The sequence below is a fragment of the Siniperca chuatsi genome, linkage group LG3, assembly GCF_020085105.1.
Source record: "Siniperca chuatsi isolate FFG_IHB_CAS linkage group LG3, ASM2008510v1, whole genome shotgun sequence".
Classification (NCBI taxonomy): Eukaryota; Metazoa; Chordata; class Actinopteri; order Centrarchiformes; family Sinipercidae; genus Siniperca; species Siniperca chuatsi.
Genome location: NC_058044.1, coordinates 34320543 through 34342413, shown reverse-complemented (window position 1 = coordinate 34342413; position 21871 = coordinate 34320543). Strand labels below are relative to the sequence as shown.

General features: G+C 39.5%; 1 protein-coding gene across 16 annotated transcripts in view; it reads left to right on the top strand.

Annotated features, from left to right (window-relative positions):
• The first annotated feature begins 8208 nt into the window (after positions 1-8208).
• Positions 8209-21871, top strand: part of LOC122871116 (zinc finger protein 239-like) — a 63959-nt gene continuing 50296 nt past the window's right edge. For 7 of the 16 annotated variants that reach the window (XM_044185828.1, XM_044185839.1, XM_044185849.1 and 4 more), the window contains exons 1-3: positions 8209-8596; positions 12679-12730; positions 20080-20164. In XM_044185828.1, coding sequence (XP_044041763.1) covers positions 20147-20164 — 18 coding nt within the window. In that variant the 5' untranslated portion in view covers positions 8209-8596; positions 12679-12730; positions 20080-20146. Of the gene's footprint in view, positions 8597-12354; positions 12412-12678; positions 12731-20079; positions 20165-21871 lie in introns of all 16 variants that reach the window. The other 9 variants (XM_044185903.1, XM_044185885.1, XM_044185892.1 and 6 more) reach the window with 6 other exon arrangements.

Here is a 21871-nt window from a genome sequence, read left to right as displayed (position 1 = left end):
TGTGTCCAGCGTGAAAGTTCCGTATTTACTTTGGGAAAAGTAGCAGACAAAAAAGAAAAAAAAACAGTAAACTGCATCTTAAGGTCACCAAACTGAGCAGAGTCTGCTGATGAAGACTGTGGCCCCAGTGAGATGTGGTTGAAAGCTCTGGTAAAACCTAGTAAGTGGACCTTGAGATAAGAGGGATTTTTTTTGTTTTGCCTCAAAACAGATTTAAAGATTGAATCAGGTGTACTAAATATTAAATGGTGGAAGATGCCCAGCCACATGCAACTCAGCTGTGGCCAACAAGCGTCAGTGAAGTTAGGCTTGAGTGTTGCCTGCGTGCAGTGGGTGAATGTCCATCCTACTTGCTTGTGTTTTGGAATTTTGCACAACAGATTTTAAGGTAACTTGATCTCATGTTTCCTTATTGTTTTCAAGGTTCTGCGTGTTTGAAAAAACATTTATCAAACATTTTGATAAAAGTATTCATGTGGAGAACTTCTTATTCATTTGTAACAAAATATAAATTAAATGAATATCTTGTGTAACATGGTCCAGCAGTTTGAGACAAAATGCTTTGCACCCCTCACCACAGTGTGTGATTTATTTATTTATTTTCTTGATGTGTAAAAAATGAAAAAAAGACAAATAACAAATGAAAGGACAGGAAATAAACTAATAGTGCAACTAGCTAAAACCTAAATGCTACCTACATTGAGCATTCAGATAGAAAATGATGAACTTTTCTTTAGATTGTAGAAATGGTGAAAGAATAGAAATGTATAAAACTCTGCGTCGGTTTGTCTTACGCCGCTTCGGCTCCGTGAGCAGGAATGAGCTGAAACAAAACTTGGCCCAATAACTGGAAATGTGTGCTTCCGCAGAAATATGAGCCCAGTCGGCCACATGGTGGCGCTGTAATTAAGTTCCAAAAATGCAATTTTGTCTTGAAATTCCTCTCAAAAGTCCAGCTCCATGTTCTCTACAAAAAGGCCTTCCTGGACCTCTAAAGTCCGCCTAACCAGATTTTCCGCCATTTTGAATTTTTTGAAAAACACATCCTCCTATACTGTAGGTCCAATTGCTACCAAATGTTTGGTGGATCATCATTGGACGAAGCTCATCAAAAGTTGTATAAAGCCTGTTGATATTTAGTTTTCAAGATATTGACCAATGAACTTCAAAAGGGGCGTGGCTCAGCACATAAATAGACCAAAGTCAACAACCATTCGGCCAAACATCACAAAACTTCCCTAATATGTCCACATAAGAACCTGAAAGTTTCCTTCAAATCGACCACTAGTGGGCACTACAAGGGCAAAAAATGTGCGTGGCATAACACAAATCAGACTATGAATCAGGAAGTTGTTTTCTTCATTCTGTTTGTGAAAAAACTGAGATTTCACTGCTTTTTTCACGTCTATTTAGTTTGAGGCCTAAAGCTTTAAAGCTGAGGGTCATTAAATCAGCCTATATTTGAACTAACTTGGCTTTTTAAAGGTTTTATTTTACTCAGTGTAAGAAATCAATGAACAACAACAAATGCACTTGATTATATCATATTCTTTATGCAAATTTTAAAAACTGTAGATACCTCAAATCAGTTAGGGCATAATTAACTGCAGGCCAAGATGCTCCTTTTTAGCTGCAACCAGCATCTCTATAGCTCGCTCTGTCGGTTGGTTGGTTGGCTGGTCGGTTGGTCGGTCCACAGAAATTTCCCCACCCTTAGGTGTCCACAGTTTTTGCCCTTGGGGGCTGAAATTTGGCATGGAGGTTTGTGTTAAGATGTGTGTTTGTGCTCATGCCAACTGACCTAAAAGGTGTGGGAGTGGCCTGTAACAAAACACACATAACTTCTAAACAGATTCAAACTTTTTAGGAAGAGATACAAACACACACAAAAACACAGAAACAGAAAGGGAGAGAGACAAGGAGAAATACAGTATATTAGGTTTTGAGAGGGGGGGTGCAAGACCATGTAGAAATTTTTTTTTAAATTTTATTTTTTTAATTTATTTTTTAAATGCACATTGTCACATTACAGGGACAATGTGCGTTGTACAAACTACATTGTAATGGTTTTTTATTAGCTTCATTAGTGTTACGTTTAAATATTTTTCTCAAATCCTACATTTTTTTAACGATTTTAACAATTTTTCAATGACAACTTTTTTAATGACAAATGTTTTAACGATAGTTTTCTTGTTCATGAACTTGTAACTGTTAATGTATATTTTATTGTGGTATTTTGAGAGATTAAAAACAATTCTGAAAGATTAAAGACGATGTTTATATTGTTAATTATTATTTTGGAATGGCCAATGGCAAAAATAATTAGACATTTCTACTGATGAATTGCTTAAAAATGGGCAGATATTCTATTAAATGTTCACCTAATTTAAGAAAACATTTGTGTACATTAAAACGCATTTATTTATAGCTGAGACCTTAACATTTCATTTGCTGCTGGTTAGAATATTCTAACATAAATTATGCCTGAGACAGACAGTCTCCCCTACTTAGGAAAGGTACCAATCCCACAATTTATATATTCCAGCACAACAAAAGAATCTTTCTTAATTCTTAACCTACATTAATAGATATTAAAGTTATGAATAAGAACACCAACAAGAAAGCCTATAGGTTCTGCCCGAGATTTCTGCTTCTTAAAAGAGAAGTTTTTCCTTGCCACTGTCGCCAAGTGCTTGCTCACAGTGGGATTTGTAGGGTCTCTGTAAATAATATTATAAAGAGTACGGTCTAGACCTGCTCTATAGGAAAAGTGCAATGAGAGAACTTCTGTTATGAATTGGCGCTATATAAATAAAACTAAATTGAATGAAAAGAAAAATCTTTGTGGTCCTTTTGTTGTTCAGACCTACAATTAACAGATTTTTAACTAGAGTGAAAACAAATAAAATATTAAACTTGGGAGTGATACACTTGAGTTTAATCTGTTATCTGTCTTCACTCATGTTATGAAGCTCCAATCAAAACATCTAATCGATAACTGATATCCAAAAATGTGGCGTGTCGGCCAGTAACAGACACTGTGAAGGCTGCCCTCGTGTGTCCTCGCTCATCGCTCCCCAGAGATCCCGCCTCGCTCCTCTGAGCACAAATAGGAGACTTGGGACGGCCTTCAAGATGGTGGACAGGAACGACTTCTGGTTCAAGTGAAGGGCAAGGAAATATTAAATAAGAGACTTGGGATGTACCCTGATAAAAAAATGGACGTAGTGTCCGTGACGTCACCCATAGGTTTCTGAAGAGCCGTTGTGAAGCTCAAAGTGGGGGGCTCCGGTGGCTCCAGCCGTCACCATCTTTGCAGTCCCTGAGTCTGGCTAATCCAAAAATGGGCAAAGAGGTGGAGCTGAGGCAGGCTCAATAAAGCCTGGTTGTTGAAACCATTTAGTAGCAAGCCACCTGATAGGGCACCCATCTGTCACTCATAGCGGCCACGTCCTTAATTATGCATAACTTTAAGACTTAATATAATTTAAACGGGTAAGTTATATAAAATTCCCCCCCCCTCACAGTTGGCATGAGGGGGGAAATTAGCTATAGACAACAAAACCGTGTTTTGTACCAGGCTGTGAACATGTTTATTTCTGCTGTAGCATTTTAACATGGGGCTCTATGGGGACTGACTTGCTTTTGGAGCCTCAAGTGGCCGTTCAATGAAGTGCAGTTTGCCACTGCCTGAAGGAGCCAGTGGGAGGAGCTGAGGTAGGCCTGGAATCTTGATTCTGCGGGTCCTTTTGAAAGAGGGACCGGATGATAACAAAGACGTGATCCATCTGACGTTCGTGCATCATTACCTGAAATTTCAATATTAAGCTCTTTTCCATTTCTCTCTTTTATATTTCGCTGAGTGCTTATCATTAACGTTCAGTCCTTGATACAATGTTGAAATGGGCTCCGCTCATTCCTATGAAAGCTGCTCAGTGGCGCATGAAGCCAAAAAAAGTTTGATTTCCGGGTATAAAATGACCCGGATGGTCAGCATAGCTTCTGCATTGTGTGGCCCCACAGGAGCAAGGGCACTAGCGTTTCCTTTAATCCTGCCTCCCTCTGCGAGCTCGGGGCTGGGCTGAGCCAACTAACTTCCAGTTTAAAAAGCTGGATGATTGCTCTCAAACATAATTTTTCTCCACGTTCATGCATAATATGGAACAATCAGCATGTATTGTCTAGAAACAAGTAAAAGAATGGATTGATAAGGGTGTAATCTTTGTTTTAGATGTACTTACTGATATAGGCAGCCTTTATGGATGTGAAGCCTTTGTTCAGCATAAGGGTATAAATATATGTTTAATAATCATCATATCAGAAAAATACTGACCTCAGATCAGACTATTTTATAGAAACTAACTTTTCCAGAAATCTTAGCAGAGAAGGTCAGACCCTAATAAATTCCTCATTCCATATAAAATAAAAGAAGTTCACATGACGATATTACATAGATACTACCTTGTAATAAATTATTACATACATTTAAAGCAGATATGTCTCCAGTATGTTCTTTCTGTAAAACTGAAACTGAATCCATTTCTCACTTACTCTATGAATGTACTTATTCTCAAGAGTTCTGGGTTGAAGTTGCTCTGTTGATTTATCAAAATTTAATAGATTGACGATGCAATGAATAAGAAAGCTATTAAATAATCTGAAAAATACTTTGTAATAAAGATAAACAAGTTGTATAGTACATTTCTAAGTTTACATTTCCCTCGTACATTTTGATGTTTTTTGTTTTATGTTTTCTTTTGTTATTATGTTTGATAATATATTCATAGCATATTCATGTATGAATGAAGTGAGAATTTAACAGTGTACAGAATTTGATCAGATACAAACATGTCCCTGATTTCCACAGATGGAGTTTTCAGGCCCAGGCTAAAGACTAGGTCTAAGGTGTGGCCACGGGAATGAGTTTGGCCAGACACATGTTGTTGAAAGTTAAAAGAGTTAGTGATATTTAAAAAATCAGCAGCAAGGGCATTAGAGAAGTCATCAACATGAATATTAAAATCACCACAAAGAACAATTCTGTCATAATTTAAAACAAGACTGGATAAAAACTCAGGGAGTTCCAACAAGGAGCCAGCTGGTTTAGAGGGGCGTTAAATAATAGCAAATATGACCGGGAGGGGGCCACCAAGTTTAAACGTGCACTTCAAAGGAGAAAAAATCATTGCAAGCTATGAGGTTACACTTAAAATGCTTCCTATAGACAGTAACAAAGCCCCCACCTCGACCACAGACCTTAAGGCAGCTAAAGCAGTCATAATCTGGAGACACAATTCAGCCAGCTGACTATGATCACCAGGACGTAACCAGGATTCAGTTAAAAACATAAAATCTAAATCAGTAAAAGAGATAAAATCATTTAAAATAAACGTTTTGTTAGAGAGGGATCTTACATTGAGAAAAGCCATCATAAAAAGTCTGTGCTGCGCCAGATTTGAGGTTGAGACTGGAGGTTCTGGCCCGGATCTTTATTAAGTTATTATTATTGCTGTGTCGGCTGTGTCTGTTTCGCACTAAGGACCTATCCGAAATTACCACAGAAATTTTAAAAGTGGCACTAGAGGGATCCGGGCTCCAGATAGCAGCACTATGATCAGTCCACAAGGGGGAGGTAGTGACAGCAGAGGGTCGTGGCTGTTTATGGTGGGCAGAGAAGAGAAAGAAGAAGAGCGAGGGGAAACAGATGATGTAAATAGTCAGTTACTTGAGGAGGACAGTACAGCGTGCTGCAGGTTAGCCGCCAGCATGCGACTACCTGACTTGTTTGGGTGAAGACCATCTCGTGCAAACAAGGAGGAACGATCCCAGAATAAGTTAAAATTGTGAATAAAACCAGTGTCCTGGGTGCTGCAGACAGACTGGAGCCAGGTATGAAGGACGAGGATCCTGCTAAAACGGCCAATTCCACGACCCAGTGTAGGAATTAGACCCGAAATGAAAGCGTGCTTTCCGGTGCTGTTGAGCAGGTCAAAGAGATGGATGAAGTCTGCTTTTGTCAGCTCCGATTGCTGACGGGCGGTGTCATTGTTGCTGACATGGACCATGATTTTCGTGATAGTCGTTGGGAGTGCAGCCAGAAGTCTGTGGAGCTTAGCATAGCTCCGGGAAAGCAGTGTGTGACCGCATTAATGAAGCGGATATTCCTTACTATGGAATCTCCACTCTCCACTATTCTCTACTGTGGACTATCAGCGTAGTTGGGGGGATGAGAGGAGGCAGAGTCGATGATCGCGGAGACCGCTGAGTTCCATCAGCTGTCCCTGGGATAGTCGTGGCCGGGGACTGCTGTGGCGAGGGGGTGGTGTCCTTCTTAGCAGAGGTGTTCTCTACTGTCTCAGGATGAATGAGACCTCCAGAGCTTCTCCTGATCACAGCCTCTTTCAGTAACTTGCAGCGAGAGGAGGAGGAAGACTTGACCGCTGGAAAATGGGAGCGTCCCTTCAATCCCTTCCAGGATGTCAAACCTGTTGGCCAGGTCCCGATGTGAAGGAGGAGGAGGCGGGCGCTTTGCACCATATTGTAGATATTCTTAATTATTTTCATACATATTCTTTATTATTTTCTTGAAATATTTTTTATATTCTTTAATATCTTATTGTCAAATTTATATTTATGCTTCTTGACCTGCAGCACTTGCTTTATCTTTCTTTATATTTCTACTACGTTTACTGTGTTTGCACCAAAATACCAAAGCAAATTCCTTGTTTGTGTAAACCTGCTTGGCAATAAAGCTGATTCTGATTCTGAATGTAAATCTATGGGGAAAAGTATTTTTGGGCCAGTGTGCATCATGTGACAGACCCAGAAGTTGTAATTACACTAATTGTAATTACATTGTGTCAAATTGGCTTCAAAGCCCAACGCACTTCCTGGGGGCTTGGCAAGGATGTCAACCGCCGTAAAAGATGGTTTAAAATCAGACTGTCATTGACAGTGACATGGTTGTGAAACATGAGCTGACTGACCTCCAAAGGAGGAGAACTATAGATAAAAGACTTGTACTTCCCTGGAAGATACTGGACTTTTAAGATCTTATCTCTCTGTGCACTTTATTGCTTGGCCCTTCATATTAGCAACCACTTTTACCACTTTGTATTATGTTTCATTTTCATGTATGATATGTATTGAAGTATTTATGTTGTGCTTTTGTTTTGTAATTTTGTATTGAACTTGTTGAAACTTAATAAAGATTTATTTAAAAAAAGAGAGGACACATAAAGAAAGCTGCTTTGGCTGGACAGGAGAGCAAATGGCAAAAGGTATGAAGTATATGATAAAGAGTTTTGTGCAACAGTGGTGTGGCCAATTAGAAAATCCATGTGTAGACCTGGAATTACTTAAGATTAACCACAGTAATAAGATTTAACCAGTGAATACTAGAGTTATAGGGACCGTGAATATAAAGACAGTGTTCAGATTTTCACATATGGATCAAAGGATCCACAGCTGCTGTGTTAGCAGGTGGGATTTAGCAGGATCTGATTGTTTGAATGTGAACACTGCTGAATTGTTTGCCGTGTTGATGGTATTAGAATGGACTGAACAGGTTAGTTGCAGCAAGATTTTAATATGTAGTGATTCTGCGTCGGCCCTTGCAAGCATCAAGACAGATGCAGCCAGAAGTCATCAGGATCTGCTTTATGAAATCTTGTTTAATAACTGGAGAATAGTTAGGCAAGAAAAACATCACCTTCATGTGGGTCCCAGCACATTCAGGTGTCCTGGGAAACGAGAGCAGACAAACTGGCAAAAGAAGCAGTAAAAAAAGGAAATGTTGAAATCAACATTAAATGATCAAAATCAGAGGGGAAAGGCAGTGTGCAGAAAGGTAAATCAACGGCACGGGGATGACACAATAAAGGGGAGACATTTACACTCAATCCAAAGCAGAGCAGATGTGTTAAGAAGGAGAGGAACAAAACAGAAAGAGCAATTAATAATAAGCAAGCAGAGAACTGGGCACAGCAGCCTTAACAGTACACTTCAATCATCATTCATGGGATTTGTTGGCTCTCTGTAATTAATATTATAAAGAGTTCGGTCTAGACCTGCTCTGTAGGAAAAGTGCAGTGAGATAATTTCTGTTATGAACTGGCGCTGTATAAATCAAACTGAATTGAATCACAGGAAAACATCCAGCAGGTCTTTCAGATCTGTGCCATGAGGCGGAGACAGTAGATCTATCAAGTCTATCAGAGTGTGGAGACAGTGGTCCAGGGAGCAAACGGTTATTTAGTTTTTTAAGAAAGACTGGACTGGAAAGACAGCTGTAACATTAATGGACACAAGGGAGAATAAAACCTGAAGGTGGCAGCAATGCCGTAAAACATCAAAGAAGAAGAAGAAGAAGAAGAAGAAGAAGAAGAAGAAGAAGGACTTGGCAACAATACTAGCTAAAGAGAGACAGACGAAGAGAAAAGGTTACCTGTTCCACTGGTTTGTGTTGTGTGGATTAGCCTGGCAGCAGTAAGTGATAGTCCTGAGTGTAGCGGCTCCTCACTGCTAACTTATGCTAGGCCGCTACTGTGTTAAGTTAGCCCCGTGCTAGGTGAGCCTGGTTGTTTGTTGTAAAGAGGTACGTGGATGTTCTTCGGATTTAGTCTGTTAACAATGTGTTATTTTTGACAAAACTTACACACGTGTTACAATATGAGCTATATAGTTGAAAGTTGTGTATTAATGAGCCGAGCCTTAAGCCACGTGCAGTCTACAGGTCTTTGCTGTTCTGCTCACACCACAAGACGTGTTTGTCCCAGACTGACGCCATGTCGCCGTGAGGGTGCACAAACTGCACAACTGACCTCGGACCAGATGTACTGATTATTATTATTATTATTATTATTATTATTATTAAGATGAGCGTTATTCCACTCGTAAAAATCCGAGACTGGATTAAATGATCGCGATATTACAAGAAAATCACGCGAAATGTCGATGTGGGGCATATGTATGTATCGGGTGTAATAACAGCAGACTGGAATTAAGATTTTGGTTGAGAAAAGAAACGTGAATGAATTTTTAATCTACAGGAATATCAGTAACATCAGACATAAAGTGAGCGCACCACACAGTGTAGAATCAGAAGAATCAGAATCAGCTTTATTTCCCCTTTTAATCGGTATCATAAATATTATAGTCAGGGAGAGGAGGAGAGTCTGTTGTTCAGCAGTAAACACATTTTAATTGAATGTTGTCATTTTCATTAAGTCAGTCTGAAAATCCCTGTGCGTCCATACATTTGGGCTAATAAATAATTATACAAAGTCAAAGACATTCTCATTGTAATCTGGATTACTAAATAATGAATTTACAAAAAGAAAATCAATAAATGCAGACGCAAATAACTATAAAAAACGGATGTAAATGTAACGGATTCTGTCAGTAGAAATGGCTCATGTGTATTCAGCATCTGAGCAATGAAGTCCAAATATAGTTTGACTGATCTGTACACTGTATAAATAAAGAATAATGCAGGTTTTTAATAAAGAGATGATTGTCAAGATGTTTGACAAATAGTAAGGAGAAATATATGGAAGCGTAATGCATTCACAAAAAAAAATCCTGCTCTATTTTTCTGAATTAACGAGATACCTCAAAATCCTGCGAGAAGCGCTCGTTTAGCTCTATTTCATGGACGCAAACATCCCGCCTGTTTGGTTCAATACAGTTTTATTTTGGTTTGGGTTTGAGACATTGGGAGATACTCCTGTCTTTAAGTAATATCAAGGGCGTAGGTTTGCAAATGGATGGTAGGGACATGTCCCTTTTGGAGGACAGAATTGTCCCTACCAATATTTGAGCAAACTCGTTCGCATTATGTTTGGAGTGAAGTCATATTCGATCATTCTGGTGTCTGTAGCCTACCATGCATTTACAATTTGGTGTGTCTTCTACCTAGCTGCGCTACGGCTGCACAATTTACCAGGTCGGGCAGAACAGATCATTCTAAGACCGAGCTCAGAAGTGCAGTAAAAGCTTGTCTCCTTGTTGTAGGCTAATAAAACAACCACATATGTGCGTAGCGAGTGTGGTGTATGGAGCAGAGGAAAAGATCAGCAGTAAGTTGTCAGTCTGGCAGTAAATGTACAGTGTAGGTTACAGTGTGTCAGTTAATAAATGCTGCAGCTTCTCGAGACCAGAAAAATCTCATTGCATTTTTCTATAGAGCAGGTCTAGACCGTACTCTTTATAATATTATTTACAGAGAGCCAACAAATCCCACCATGAGCAAGCACTTGGCCACAGTGGCAAGGAAAAACTTCCTTTAAGAGGCAGAAACCTCGAGCAGAACCGACTGCTGGAAAAGCGAAGGGGGTTAGAAACAGCTCTCTCTCTCTCGTTGACTGTCCCTTCACGGTGTTTCCCTTCTGTCTGTGGAGTGCTGCTACAATGGGGGGGAAATGGAATCAGGGCCAAAAGTTATATTTACAACCATGCAAAGCAAGCAGGCTAAGAAACCGAGCTAAGTGACAGCTGTTGGCCTGTCTGTCGCCCTACTCTGCTCAGTTTCAGTACTGTGGACAGCGCCACACCTGCACACCACCCCCTAATTTAAATTTGACCATACAGCACAAACGCCACTTGCCTAGCTGTGGGCTTACAGAAATCATATGGTTGTGTGCCTACCAAAGTTGAGACCAAACCTAGGCCTTAAGTAATTTAAATGGTATTGTTATTAGTTTGTTGACTTTGCGCAGGCACCTCAGGACTTTGCTATTGTTCAGACGGAAAGCCCATTCCGATCTGCTGGACATTGCGTTGTTTCTGCAGGATCAGTTGAACCGATATGGGAGATAAACAGTAGAACTACAACGTTCACATCACAAAGTAATCTACCAGGAATGTTTGCTTGCGTGTATATGATTGGTCAACACAGCGGCTTGCTGGATAATGTCACGTTGCGTATAGGGTTAGAGATTTTCACGGTACAATACCGTTTCACTAAATATCACAGTTTCATGGTATTTTACTATTATTATTATTATTATCAGTTACAATGATCCCTAAAGGAATGAACACCTACCTATCTCCCTTCCTCTTCAAGAGGGAAAAAAAACAAAAACTTAAAACTAAACTAACAAAAAAGGAAAAAAGAATAATGGTTATTATATTGTACTGTATATAGTGATTATTATATTATCATATTGTTATATATAATTATTATTATTATTATTATTATTATTCTATCGTCGTAACATCATCATTTATTAACACTATGTCCCTCTTTTTTTTCTCGGCCACACGTGCCTTACTCTACACACTAACCTGATCATTAAACACAGATGCACTCCCTCATACTAACATCCAAACACACACACACACACACACACACACACACACACACACACACACACACACACACACACATTATCAACACATACCCAACTTAATCTAACCTAATCTCTGCTTACTTCCTTTTATCATATCATCACAATGAGGCACTGTTTCAACTGTTGAAAAACAGAAAAAGAAAAATCAAACAAAGAGTTTCCCTACGGGGATCAATAAAGTATTTCTGATTCTGATTCTGATTCTGACATTCATCATTGGAACTGCTTTGTTATTGTCTGTATGTCTGTCCATGATGTCTTATGTTTGTCACTTTTTTGTCACACCCTCAAACCCAAACCACACTCAAAAAAAGAAAGAAAGAAAAAAAAAGACATTAGAAGCACTTTCAAAATAGGATTGCTAATTCAAATGAAACAGCTCTGTAGAGGCTATAGTGCACAAAACATGCAGCTTATTTGTTTCTGTAATGTGCTATTGTTGTTTTGTGTCTATTCATCCGCAAATATCACTTTTTGCATTAAAAAACAACTTTGGCCTATATAGCTAGCTGTCAAAGTGACAGCAAGTTTCCTCCTGTCTTAGCTTTTTGGAATGCAGTTCAAAGGCCTTTAGTAATGTTAACTGAAGGGACGTAATTCAGTATGTGTGTCAATCTTACACTCGTAAAGTACAGGTTTTCCAATGCTGTCATTGTTTTTGATAGAGACTGGCTGGAGGGTTTAAACTATTCTAATAAACTACACACCCGTCTTGTACCTTTTATAGGAATAGATGACTATCTCTACCACAAAGCGCTATTTTCCAAGCTACTAGCTGTCATATTTCACGGGACCCGCGTGAGTGGTCTGAACAAGGCCTTAGCGGGCTCCGTTGTAAAAAGGTGCTGAAATGAATGTAGTGCAGTCAAATGAGGCAGATGCCTGTCAGTCGTATGGATGGGATGTGCGACACATATTTTTGTCCATTTAGTGAGTGAGTTTTGAATCAAAGCAATAATGGTTGTGTGTTGGACTGAATTTTTCTTTTTCTGTTTTTCAACAGTTGAAACAGTGCCTCATTGGAGATCTTTCTGGATGCTCCTCATGTCCTCAGTTTAGTGTAAGGCTCCAAGAAATTATTTCCAGTGTATTTTCCAAAATAAGGGAGCCCTTAAGGAAGCTTCGACAGTGCCTTGTCTCCTCTAAAGAGATGGTTGAGTTTTCTCATTGATAAAGAAAATGACTGAAGAGGGTGTGGACACAGACAGGGCAACCCCTATGGACACCTTATCTTATAGCCTACTCATTGACACTTTGATTGCTTCAGAGCGCTGCAGAGACACTTTGACATCAAGTTTACTTTGCATTATCTGTTTTCTTTTGGCAGATTGACCTGACTACACTACACTTTGGACTGCAGCCAAGATCTGAATCAGCAGGTATGGCTCTATCTATCTATGGCAACTTTACCATATCCCTGCTGCACCGTTCAAAGTAGTACATAGTATAATTTATATCCTTCATTTAGCAATCTATTTGACATGTAATATGTTTGTGTTAAATCTTATTTTAGTTTAGAATTTTAGAAATGATTACATTGGAGCTTTGAGGTTCAAAACCATAGAAAAATAGTCTGCCAATTCAGACAGATGTATTTAGTAGAAAGCATTTTTAGTCTGCTCTACATACAAACACAACATACATGCACTCAACAAAAATTTTAATGTATTTAAACTTTTGTTTTTGTTTCCATTTTTCATTTGTTTCCATTTTTCATGAGCTGAAGAAAAGATCTAAGACTTCTTCAATGCACACAAAAGGTTTATTTCTCTCAAATTTTGTTCATAAATTTGTTACAATCCGTTTTATTGGGCACTTCTCGTTTGCCAAGAGAATCCATCCACCTGACAGGTGTGGCATATCAAGATGCTGATTAAACAGCATGATTATGACGCCTTGGACTGGTCACAATAAAAGGCCACTCTAAAATGTGCAAATAGGAGTGATCTACGGCCAGTCCTAGTTAAAAGCCTAGCTGCTGCATTTTGTACAAGCTGAAGACGTTCCAGGGCAGTTTGACTAACGCAAGTGAAAAGGGCATTGCAGAAGTCAAGATGGGAAAAAATGAAGGCGTGAATGATATGTTCTAAATCAAAAGCCAATAATAATGGTCTGATTTTTGCAATGTTTCTGAGTTGAAAAAAACTGGATTGTAAATGTATTCTGTATTCTAGGGATGATGAAGACTCTCTAAATATTGGTGTGCATTAGAAAATAAACTCAAAATATAAAATCTGAAAATATATTTATTGTCATCTTCACATTTTTGCTTTTCTAAGAGTAATCTTATCGGTTATCATATCAGCCACAACACACAGTATCGGTTATCGATATCGGCCCTGAAATTCCATATCAGTGTATCTAATATCTCCCCAGAAACAAATGTAAAATTCAAAATAAAATAAATATTCTTGACATCAAAACACTGACTCTAATGAACACCCGGAGTGACACCGGATTCTGCTCTGATCCGGAGCCGTTTACTAGCAGGATTAGAGCTAAGAGTTTTTTTTTTTTAACTTTTGGGATTAAAAAGTGGATTCATCTTCACTCGCTTCTCCTGAACCTGTCTGCAGTAGCGTGCTACGGAGGTGTCGACCTCCACTGTCGTTATCGTAGCCGTCTGTGGTCACGCAGAGCTCTTTGATACTACTTCATATTTAGAGACCGGACAAAAAAGGAGATTGCTTGCAGAAAAGTAAGCGAGGAAGTCGGACTGTTTGGTAAATTCTGTCTGTTACTTGATTCCAGCTATCAGTTGTACTTTACTATGAACCAAGCTAGCATAGCATAGCCCTGATTGATCCAAACTCGCAGCAAAATTAGTTTATTTTGGGTTCATGGGTTCAATGATCCTGCGGTCAAACTCGCACAAGTAATACGAGGCGAAAATTCGCTTTGTGTTCTGTGTGAACACACGGTAACAAGCTTGCTTTTGTTGTGTAAATATACTGTTGATGGGAGACTTTGGTCATAACAGTTGCAAGATTATGCTTGTTGAACAGGTGTTTTGATAAATTACTCTTACTGGCTTTTTACTTGTGAAGGCTTTATCGCACTTAGAGTAGTTCAATTCAATTTTATTTATATAGCGTCAATTCTTAACAGTTATCTCATTGCACTTTTCCTATAGAGCAGGTCCAGACCGTACTCTTTATAATATTATTTACAGAGACCCAACAAATCCCACCATGAGCAAGCATTTGGCGACAGTGGCAAGAAAAAACTTCTCTTTTAAGAAGCAGAAACCTCGGACAGAACCAGACTCAATGAAGGGGATGGGGTGCAAATTCTACCTATAATTTTAAAATAGCAATAATGTAATTGTAGTGTTAATATTAATAAAGTAATAATACTAGGGATGATAGTCATAGGAGTAATGACAATAATAGTAACAAAGCCAATAATAACTGTAGTAGCAGTTGTCGAGCAGGAACACAGGGGCAGCAGACGGTTCACAACCACAGATCCAGACTCTGCAGCGCCGGAGCTAGAAATACCTGCTGAAAGCGACAGAAGAAGAGAGGAGAGAGATGAGAAAGCACAAAAAGAGAAGATGTCAAGTTAGTTACATGCTGTAATGGGATAAAAATGCATACAGATGGAGAGGGAGAGAGGTGCACCATGGGAAGTCTCCCGGCAGTCTAGGCAGTCCTTGTTTTATGTGGGAGTTAAAGGACAAATCCTGATCTTGCCTGTATTATAGTGTATTATATTTGATTGCTTAGAACTTCTATTCCTGTGTGCACTGACGTGATAGTGAACAGCTGTAACAAAAGAGTTTCCCCTCTGGGATCAATAAAGTATTTCTGATTCTGATAGTCTAAGCCTATAGCAGCATAACTAAGGGATGGTTCAGGACTCACCTAAGCCAGCCCTAACTATATGCTTTATCAAAGAGGAAAGTCTTAAGCCTACTCTTAAATGTGGAGATGGTGTCTGCCTTCTGAACCCAAACTGGGATCTGATTCCACAAGAGAGGAGCTTGATAACTGAAGGCTCTGGCTCCCAATCTACTTTTGGAGACTCTAGGAACCACAAGTAACCCTGCATCCTGGGAGCGCAGTGTTCTAGTCAGGTAATAAGGTATGATGAGCTCTTTAAGATACAATGGTGCCTGACCAATAAGAGCTTTGGGGGGGGGTAGCGAAGCTAATATTGGAGAAATATGATCACTTTTCCTAGTTCTTGTTTGTACACGTGCCGCAGGATTCTGGATCAACTGGAGAGTCTTAAGGGACTTATTTGGGCAGCCTGATAATAAGGAATTGCAATAATCCAGCCTAGAAGTAACAAATGCATGCACTAGTTTTTCGGCATCATTTTTAGACCGGATGTGCCTGACTTTTGCAATGTTACGTAGGTGAAAGAAGGCAGTCCTTGAAGTTTGTTTCATGTGGGAGTTAAAGGATAAATCCTAATCAATGCTATCTAGAGCAACTATATCTTTAGATAATGTGTCTCAGAGGTGTTTGGGGCCAAGTATAAAAACTAAAGTTTTGAACATCAGAATATTGCAGGTCATCCAGATTTTTTGTCCTTCAGGCAGGCTTGAAGTTTAGCTTCAAGCTTGCCTCCCATCCGCATAGCAATGAATGTTTATGGAGTGTTTTCTAATAATATTGCCAAAAAAAAGCAAATGTAAGGTGAATAGAATCGGTCCAAGCACAGAACCTTGTGGAACTCTGTGACTAACTTTGGCGTGCACAGAGGACTCACCGTTAACATGTACAAACTGAGATCAATCTGATAGATGGGATTTAAACCAGCTTAGTGCAGTTCCTTTAATACCAACTGAATGTTCCAGTCTCTATAATAGAATGTGATGGTCAATGGTGTCAAATGCAGCACTAAGATCTAACAAGACAAGTACAGAGACAAGTCCATTATCTAATGCAATTAAAAGGTAATTTGTAATTTTCACCAGTGCTGTCTCTGTGCTATGATGCACTCTAAATCCTGACTGAAAATCCTCAAATAAACTATTGTTATTTAGAAAGTCACACAACTGATTGGCGACTGCTTTCTTAAGGATCTTAGAAAGAAAGGGAAGGTTAGATATAGGTCTATAGTTGGCTGAAACCCCTGGATGAAGGGAGAGACATCTAGAATAGGAGTTTTTGCCTAATGGCGTGTAGTCCAGTAATAGTTCAAAAGTTATTTAATAATGGTTCGATAAAGGATTCTGTGGAAAGGCTTTTAAATGTTCAATTTCAATGCCATATACCAGAACGAGGTCGAGGGTGTGGTCAAAACAATGATTGAGTTTATGTACACTCTGACAAAGCCAAGTGAATCTAATAATGAGATAAACACAGTACTAAGGCTATCATTACCAACATCCACATAAATATTGAAATCACCTACAATAATGACTATCTGTTTTAAGGACCAAACTTGAGAAAAACTCAGAATAAGGTCCAGGAGCGCGGCACACTATAACAAATAGAATTGGCTGTCGTGTTTTCCAGGTTGGGTGTGAAAGACTAAGAACAAGGCTTTTGAATGAGTTATAATTTAGTTTAGGTTTAGGGTTGATCAATAGGCTTGAGTCGAAGATGGCTGCAACTCGACCTCCTCGGCCGGTGCCTTGAGGAATGTGAGTATTAATATGACTGGGCAGAGTGGATTCAATTAGGCTAACATATTCTTCATGACCCAGCCAGGTTTCAGTAAGACAGAATAAGTCAATATGATACTCTGATATTAATTCGTTCACCAGTACAGCTTTAGATGACAGAGATCTGATGTTTAAGAGTCCACATTAAATTCTCCTATTTTGTTGTGCTATTTCAGCTGTGGTAATTTTGTTTAGGTTTGTATGTATAACTCCTCTTCCGTTAACTTTTGGTTTTATTAATTTAAGTGGTCGGGGGGCAGACACCCTCACTAAGGAGTTTTGGTTGGGTAACTGCTCTGGAAGCGCAGAGAAGTGTGTAGGACTGCAACTCTGCCTCCTGGTCTCAACTCTGAGTTGTCATGGTTTAGATCCAGTAATAAACTCAGATTTCTAGATATGAGAGCTGCTCCATCCAAAGTACGATGAACACTGTCTCTCCTAATCAGACCAGGTCTTCCCCTGAAAGTCCGCCAATTATCTACAAAGCCCACATCGTTTGCTGGACACCACCTGTCAGCGTGTTCGTTTATTTGCAAAAGAAAAGTCTGGAGAGAAGCTATTCCTTAATTTGGCATTTATTAAAACATTGGAGAATCAAAACATATCTTGTACAAGGATCTTTTCTATTCAGAAAACCACAGTCAGCAACCTGTTAATCTGTAGTCAACATCGTAGGAAAGAGTGCTCTTCTTAACATTACACAGAGTTTTAAATAAGAATGTGCAACTATCTGATAGGTTTCTACAGAGGTGGGGAGGAGCTGAGGTTTAGGCTTAGCTCTCCCTTCGGTGGTGCACAGGCTGGTCCAGCCTATTGGCACACGATTCCACCATTCTGGGGGGGGGACAGCGCCCTTGGGGAGGAATCCTACACTCCCTCAGTTTGTAACCTGCTAAACTCTCTGCTTCGTTCCCCACAACTGATACTTTTCCTGTCATGGTCATGTCACAATACATACTGTCCTCAGTACATGATGTTCTTTCTGATCTCCCTGTTTCTTTGTATAAATGTAAGCCTGTTTGCAACAGCTAATCAACTTTTCCCTGCAGTCAGCAAGTCTGCAGGACAACACTTTGAATTGTTAAGCCTCGTGTCCTGTGTGTGTGTATGTGTGTACAGAAGTTTCAACATGGTATTAATATAATAGGCAAGCAACCTTCATTTAAATTATTAATTCTCACACACCTCGACAGTCAGCGGCGGAAAGAAGACATGCGGCTAAACATGTCATCACTGGTCAGGTTTGGCAGGGGCCCAGAGAAAACTACAGAGTCCGACATTGTCTTTGCATATGTACACACCGACTCAACATTTACTTTAGTGACCTCCGATTGGGAATCATTACTGCCGACGTGAACAATCTTACTGTATTTACGTTTCACCTTAGCCAGCAATTTTAAATAGGATTCAACGTCGCCCGCTCTGGCCCCAGGAATACATTTGACTATGGTCGCTGGTGTCGCTAACTTCACGTTTCTCAAAATGGAGCTGCCAATAATCAGAATTGGTTTCTCAGCGGGTGTGTCGCTGAGTGGGGAGAACTTGTTGGAAACGTGAACAGGTTGGTGGTGAACCGTGGGCTTCTGCTTAGGGCTATGCTTCCTTTGGACAGCTACCTTCGGACGGCTAATTACAGCAGCTAATGATTGAGTTTCCATGGTGCGGAACCGCGTTTCCAATTCACTAAGCCTCGCCTCCAATGCTACAAATAAACTACATTTATTACATGTGCCATTATCACTAAAGCAGATAGTTAGTCACTATAATGAAGAATCGAACAAAATTAACTGTGATGAGCTAGAGCAGCAAATATATGCTACCTGTAACACACCAGCAACCAGAAATGAGACAATACGCTTACCGCAGCAGTCAGTGGAGTCACCAAACTAGGTGGAACTGCAACAAGTCAGCAGTGATAAAGAATGTCCTTAATCGATGACTGTGTTGCGGTGGAAGAAGTCGAGGGGGCTGTACTTTTCTCTGTTTTTTGTTCCTTTATTGTTTGGTTTGTTATAAAGAATGCGGTCTAGACCTGCTATATAGGAAAAGCGCAATGAGATAACTTCTGTTATGAATTGGCGCTATATAAGTAAAATTGAATTGAATTGGTCATAGACCACTTTCTGATTGAATTTCAAATAATTGAACAAATTCCTTGTGGAGCAGACACCACTGTGTAACAAATCTTGCACAGTATTTCTTTTTATTCCTTGTCGGACTCCTTGAAACCAAAGTTTTTCCAAACAACTGAATTCATTTTACCTGTTTTGTTGACAAAAGGCACTCTCTCTGTCATCCTGGTTCGAGCTTAACTAAACATGCCACTGCCTGGATGAGAGTGAGTTTGGGGTTTTAGGGAGGGGTGAAAGCGCACCACCGTAAAGGAAAGGGGTGTGCTGGATTTATAATGCAGGACAAAATGAGAATGACATTGCGAAACGACATGCTGCACAATAATCGTTTTATCTCAGTTAACTTGTTTTCATAATTGTTGGAAGTCAAAATCGTAATTGAAAATAAAATTTGATTAATCACCCAGCCCTACTTTATGGCAGAACAGTTGGATTGAATCGCATTAGATTGTACAGGTGTACCTAAAAAAGAATATATAAATGAACAATTAAATTCAGAAAATAAGTAATAAAAAAATTAAAACAATAAAATAAAATTGCTAAATACTTAACATAAAGTGGACAGAAAAAGGGTGTCAATGTTGATCGACCCAGTATGTTTTGAAAGGGTCCCAGATCTTAGCAAGTAGATGAGGTTTACTTTTTAGTAAATTATTTTCTCCAAACCCAAAGAAGATAATACATCTTTATGATGCACATTTACTAGGTAATTGTTCATTTGGTAGTTTGGTTAACTCACAAAATAAATGTTAATACAGCTTATAAAATCTAAAAATGAGAAGCCTGCTAACAGCTTTGATATGCCTCTGGTTTTATTGTGGACAACCGGGCACAGGGAGGTTGTAGTGATGGGACATTTTATGTTTAAAGGGGGACATTGTTGCAACCCTGCTACAATTATTTTTAGCTGCAGCATTATTGCTGTTTTAGTGGGTGTTCCTGCTCTGATCAGTCTGTTTTTGTTTGATGATTTCAGAGCTGAAATGTGCTGATGGGAAGAAAAGCATTTGGAGGACATTGACTTTCACAAATACAGCGGTGAAATGAGTTCTTCAGAGGAGGTGAGATCAAACAGAAATTGACATTATCCAGTATTTTGTCATGACCATGGCCATCATAGATTAATGCCTAGCCACCACATGCTGCAGTGCCTTTTCAGTTCACTCATTTGCTCAGCTGCAGCACCACCTAGGATGCTTTTCAGCTGCTTTCACATGATACATTCAGCATAATGCACATTCCCCAGCATCAGTTCCATGAATACAATGGACTAATGTCTCACTCACCACTGTGCCAGGCTGTCTGTGGTGGTCACCCCTAGGCTCTGTCATTTGCTGATTTATTTTTATTTTACTACAGAAGTGTGTGCAGGTGTGTTATCTAATACCAAGCTATTAGCAGTAAACTGCATTCAATCTTATGCTGTGTGTTTTCTAATCATGTACAGTATGTGGGTAAAACAGCATCTCTGAGTGACAGCTAAGCCGTACAGTCACAGTGTGTTGAGAAAGCAAGAAAAGCAGCAAGTGATAACGGGGAAACTGCTTGTTAAAACAGCTGCACTGATTTTATTTGGTCAAGCTTGAAAATATTGTCAAAGCAAAAGGTTAATTTCTCTCACTCAATAGGAGAGGTAAACTTGATGTTCCCATGCCCGCTGGTACAATTTCATCCTGTTATAAAAAAAAACCCCCAACTAATTAATCGCACAATTCGCTGTAATTAATCACGTTCCATCGCTTTTTTTCTACTCAATATTGAAGGTTGTAATAATGGATATTAAAATGTAAAATCACATAATTAATGTAGAATCAGCACCATGGAAGTATATTTAAATTCAAATACTATTGTTTAATAGCATCAGTCACATGAGCTGACAGGTGAAGATGACATGCTACACGCCAAATCGGCTCCCAGCATTTCTTGATTTGCTCTAAATGTACCTAGTGGACACAGATTTGATTGTCGGACTTGGGTAACTTGTCTAAACACTCGGTAATTACTAAAACCAAATGAATTACCAGAAACAGCAAGAAGCAAAACGACTCAAACAATCTTGGTTTAGCTGGTAACATGGCGACATGCATGCTCAAACTGGTCTACACCTCAATACAGAATCTAAATTTAACACAAAAAAACCCAAAATTTATGTATTTAGTCGCCACGGTCTAGATTTGCAGGAGTTGGTCAAAGTAAGACGGTGTAGTCCCTCATTCGTCGAGGAGTGTTCTATCGTAGAAAAGGTTTCAGTCGTAGTCATCTGGACACTGTTTTCAGAATCAAGACGTTTCGGCTCCCATCCGGAAGTCATTCTCAATTGTGAGACCAGAAGAGGGAGACAAAAGTTCCACATGTACACACCGACTCAACATTTACTTTAGTGACCTCTGATTGGGAATCATTACCGCCGACGTGAACAATCTTACTGTATTTACGTTTCACCTTAGCCAGCAATTTTAAATAGGATTCAACGTCGCCCGCCCTGGCCCCAGGAATACATTTGACTATGGTCGCTGGTGTCGCTAACTTCACGTTTCTCAAAATGGAGCTGCCAATAATCAGAATTGGTTTCTCAGCGGGTGTGTCGCTGAGTGGGGAGAACTTGTTGGAAACGTGAACAGGTTGGTGGTGAACCGTGGGCTTCTGCTTAGGGCTATGCTTCCTTTGGACAGCTACCTTCGGACGGCTAATTACAGCAGCTAATGATTGAGTTTCCATGGTGCGGAACCGCGTTTTCAATTCACTAAGCCTCGCCTCCAATGCTACAA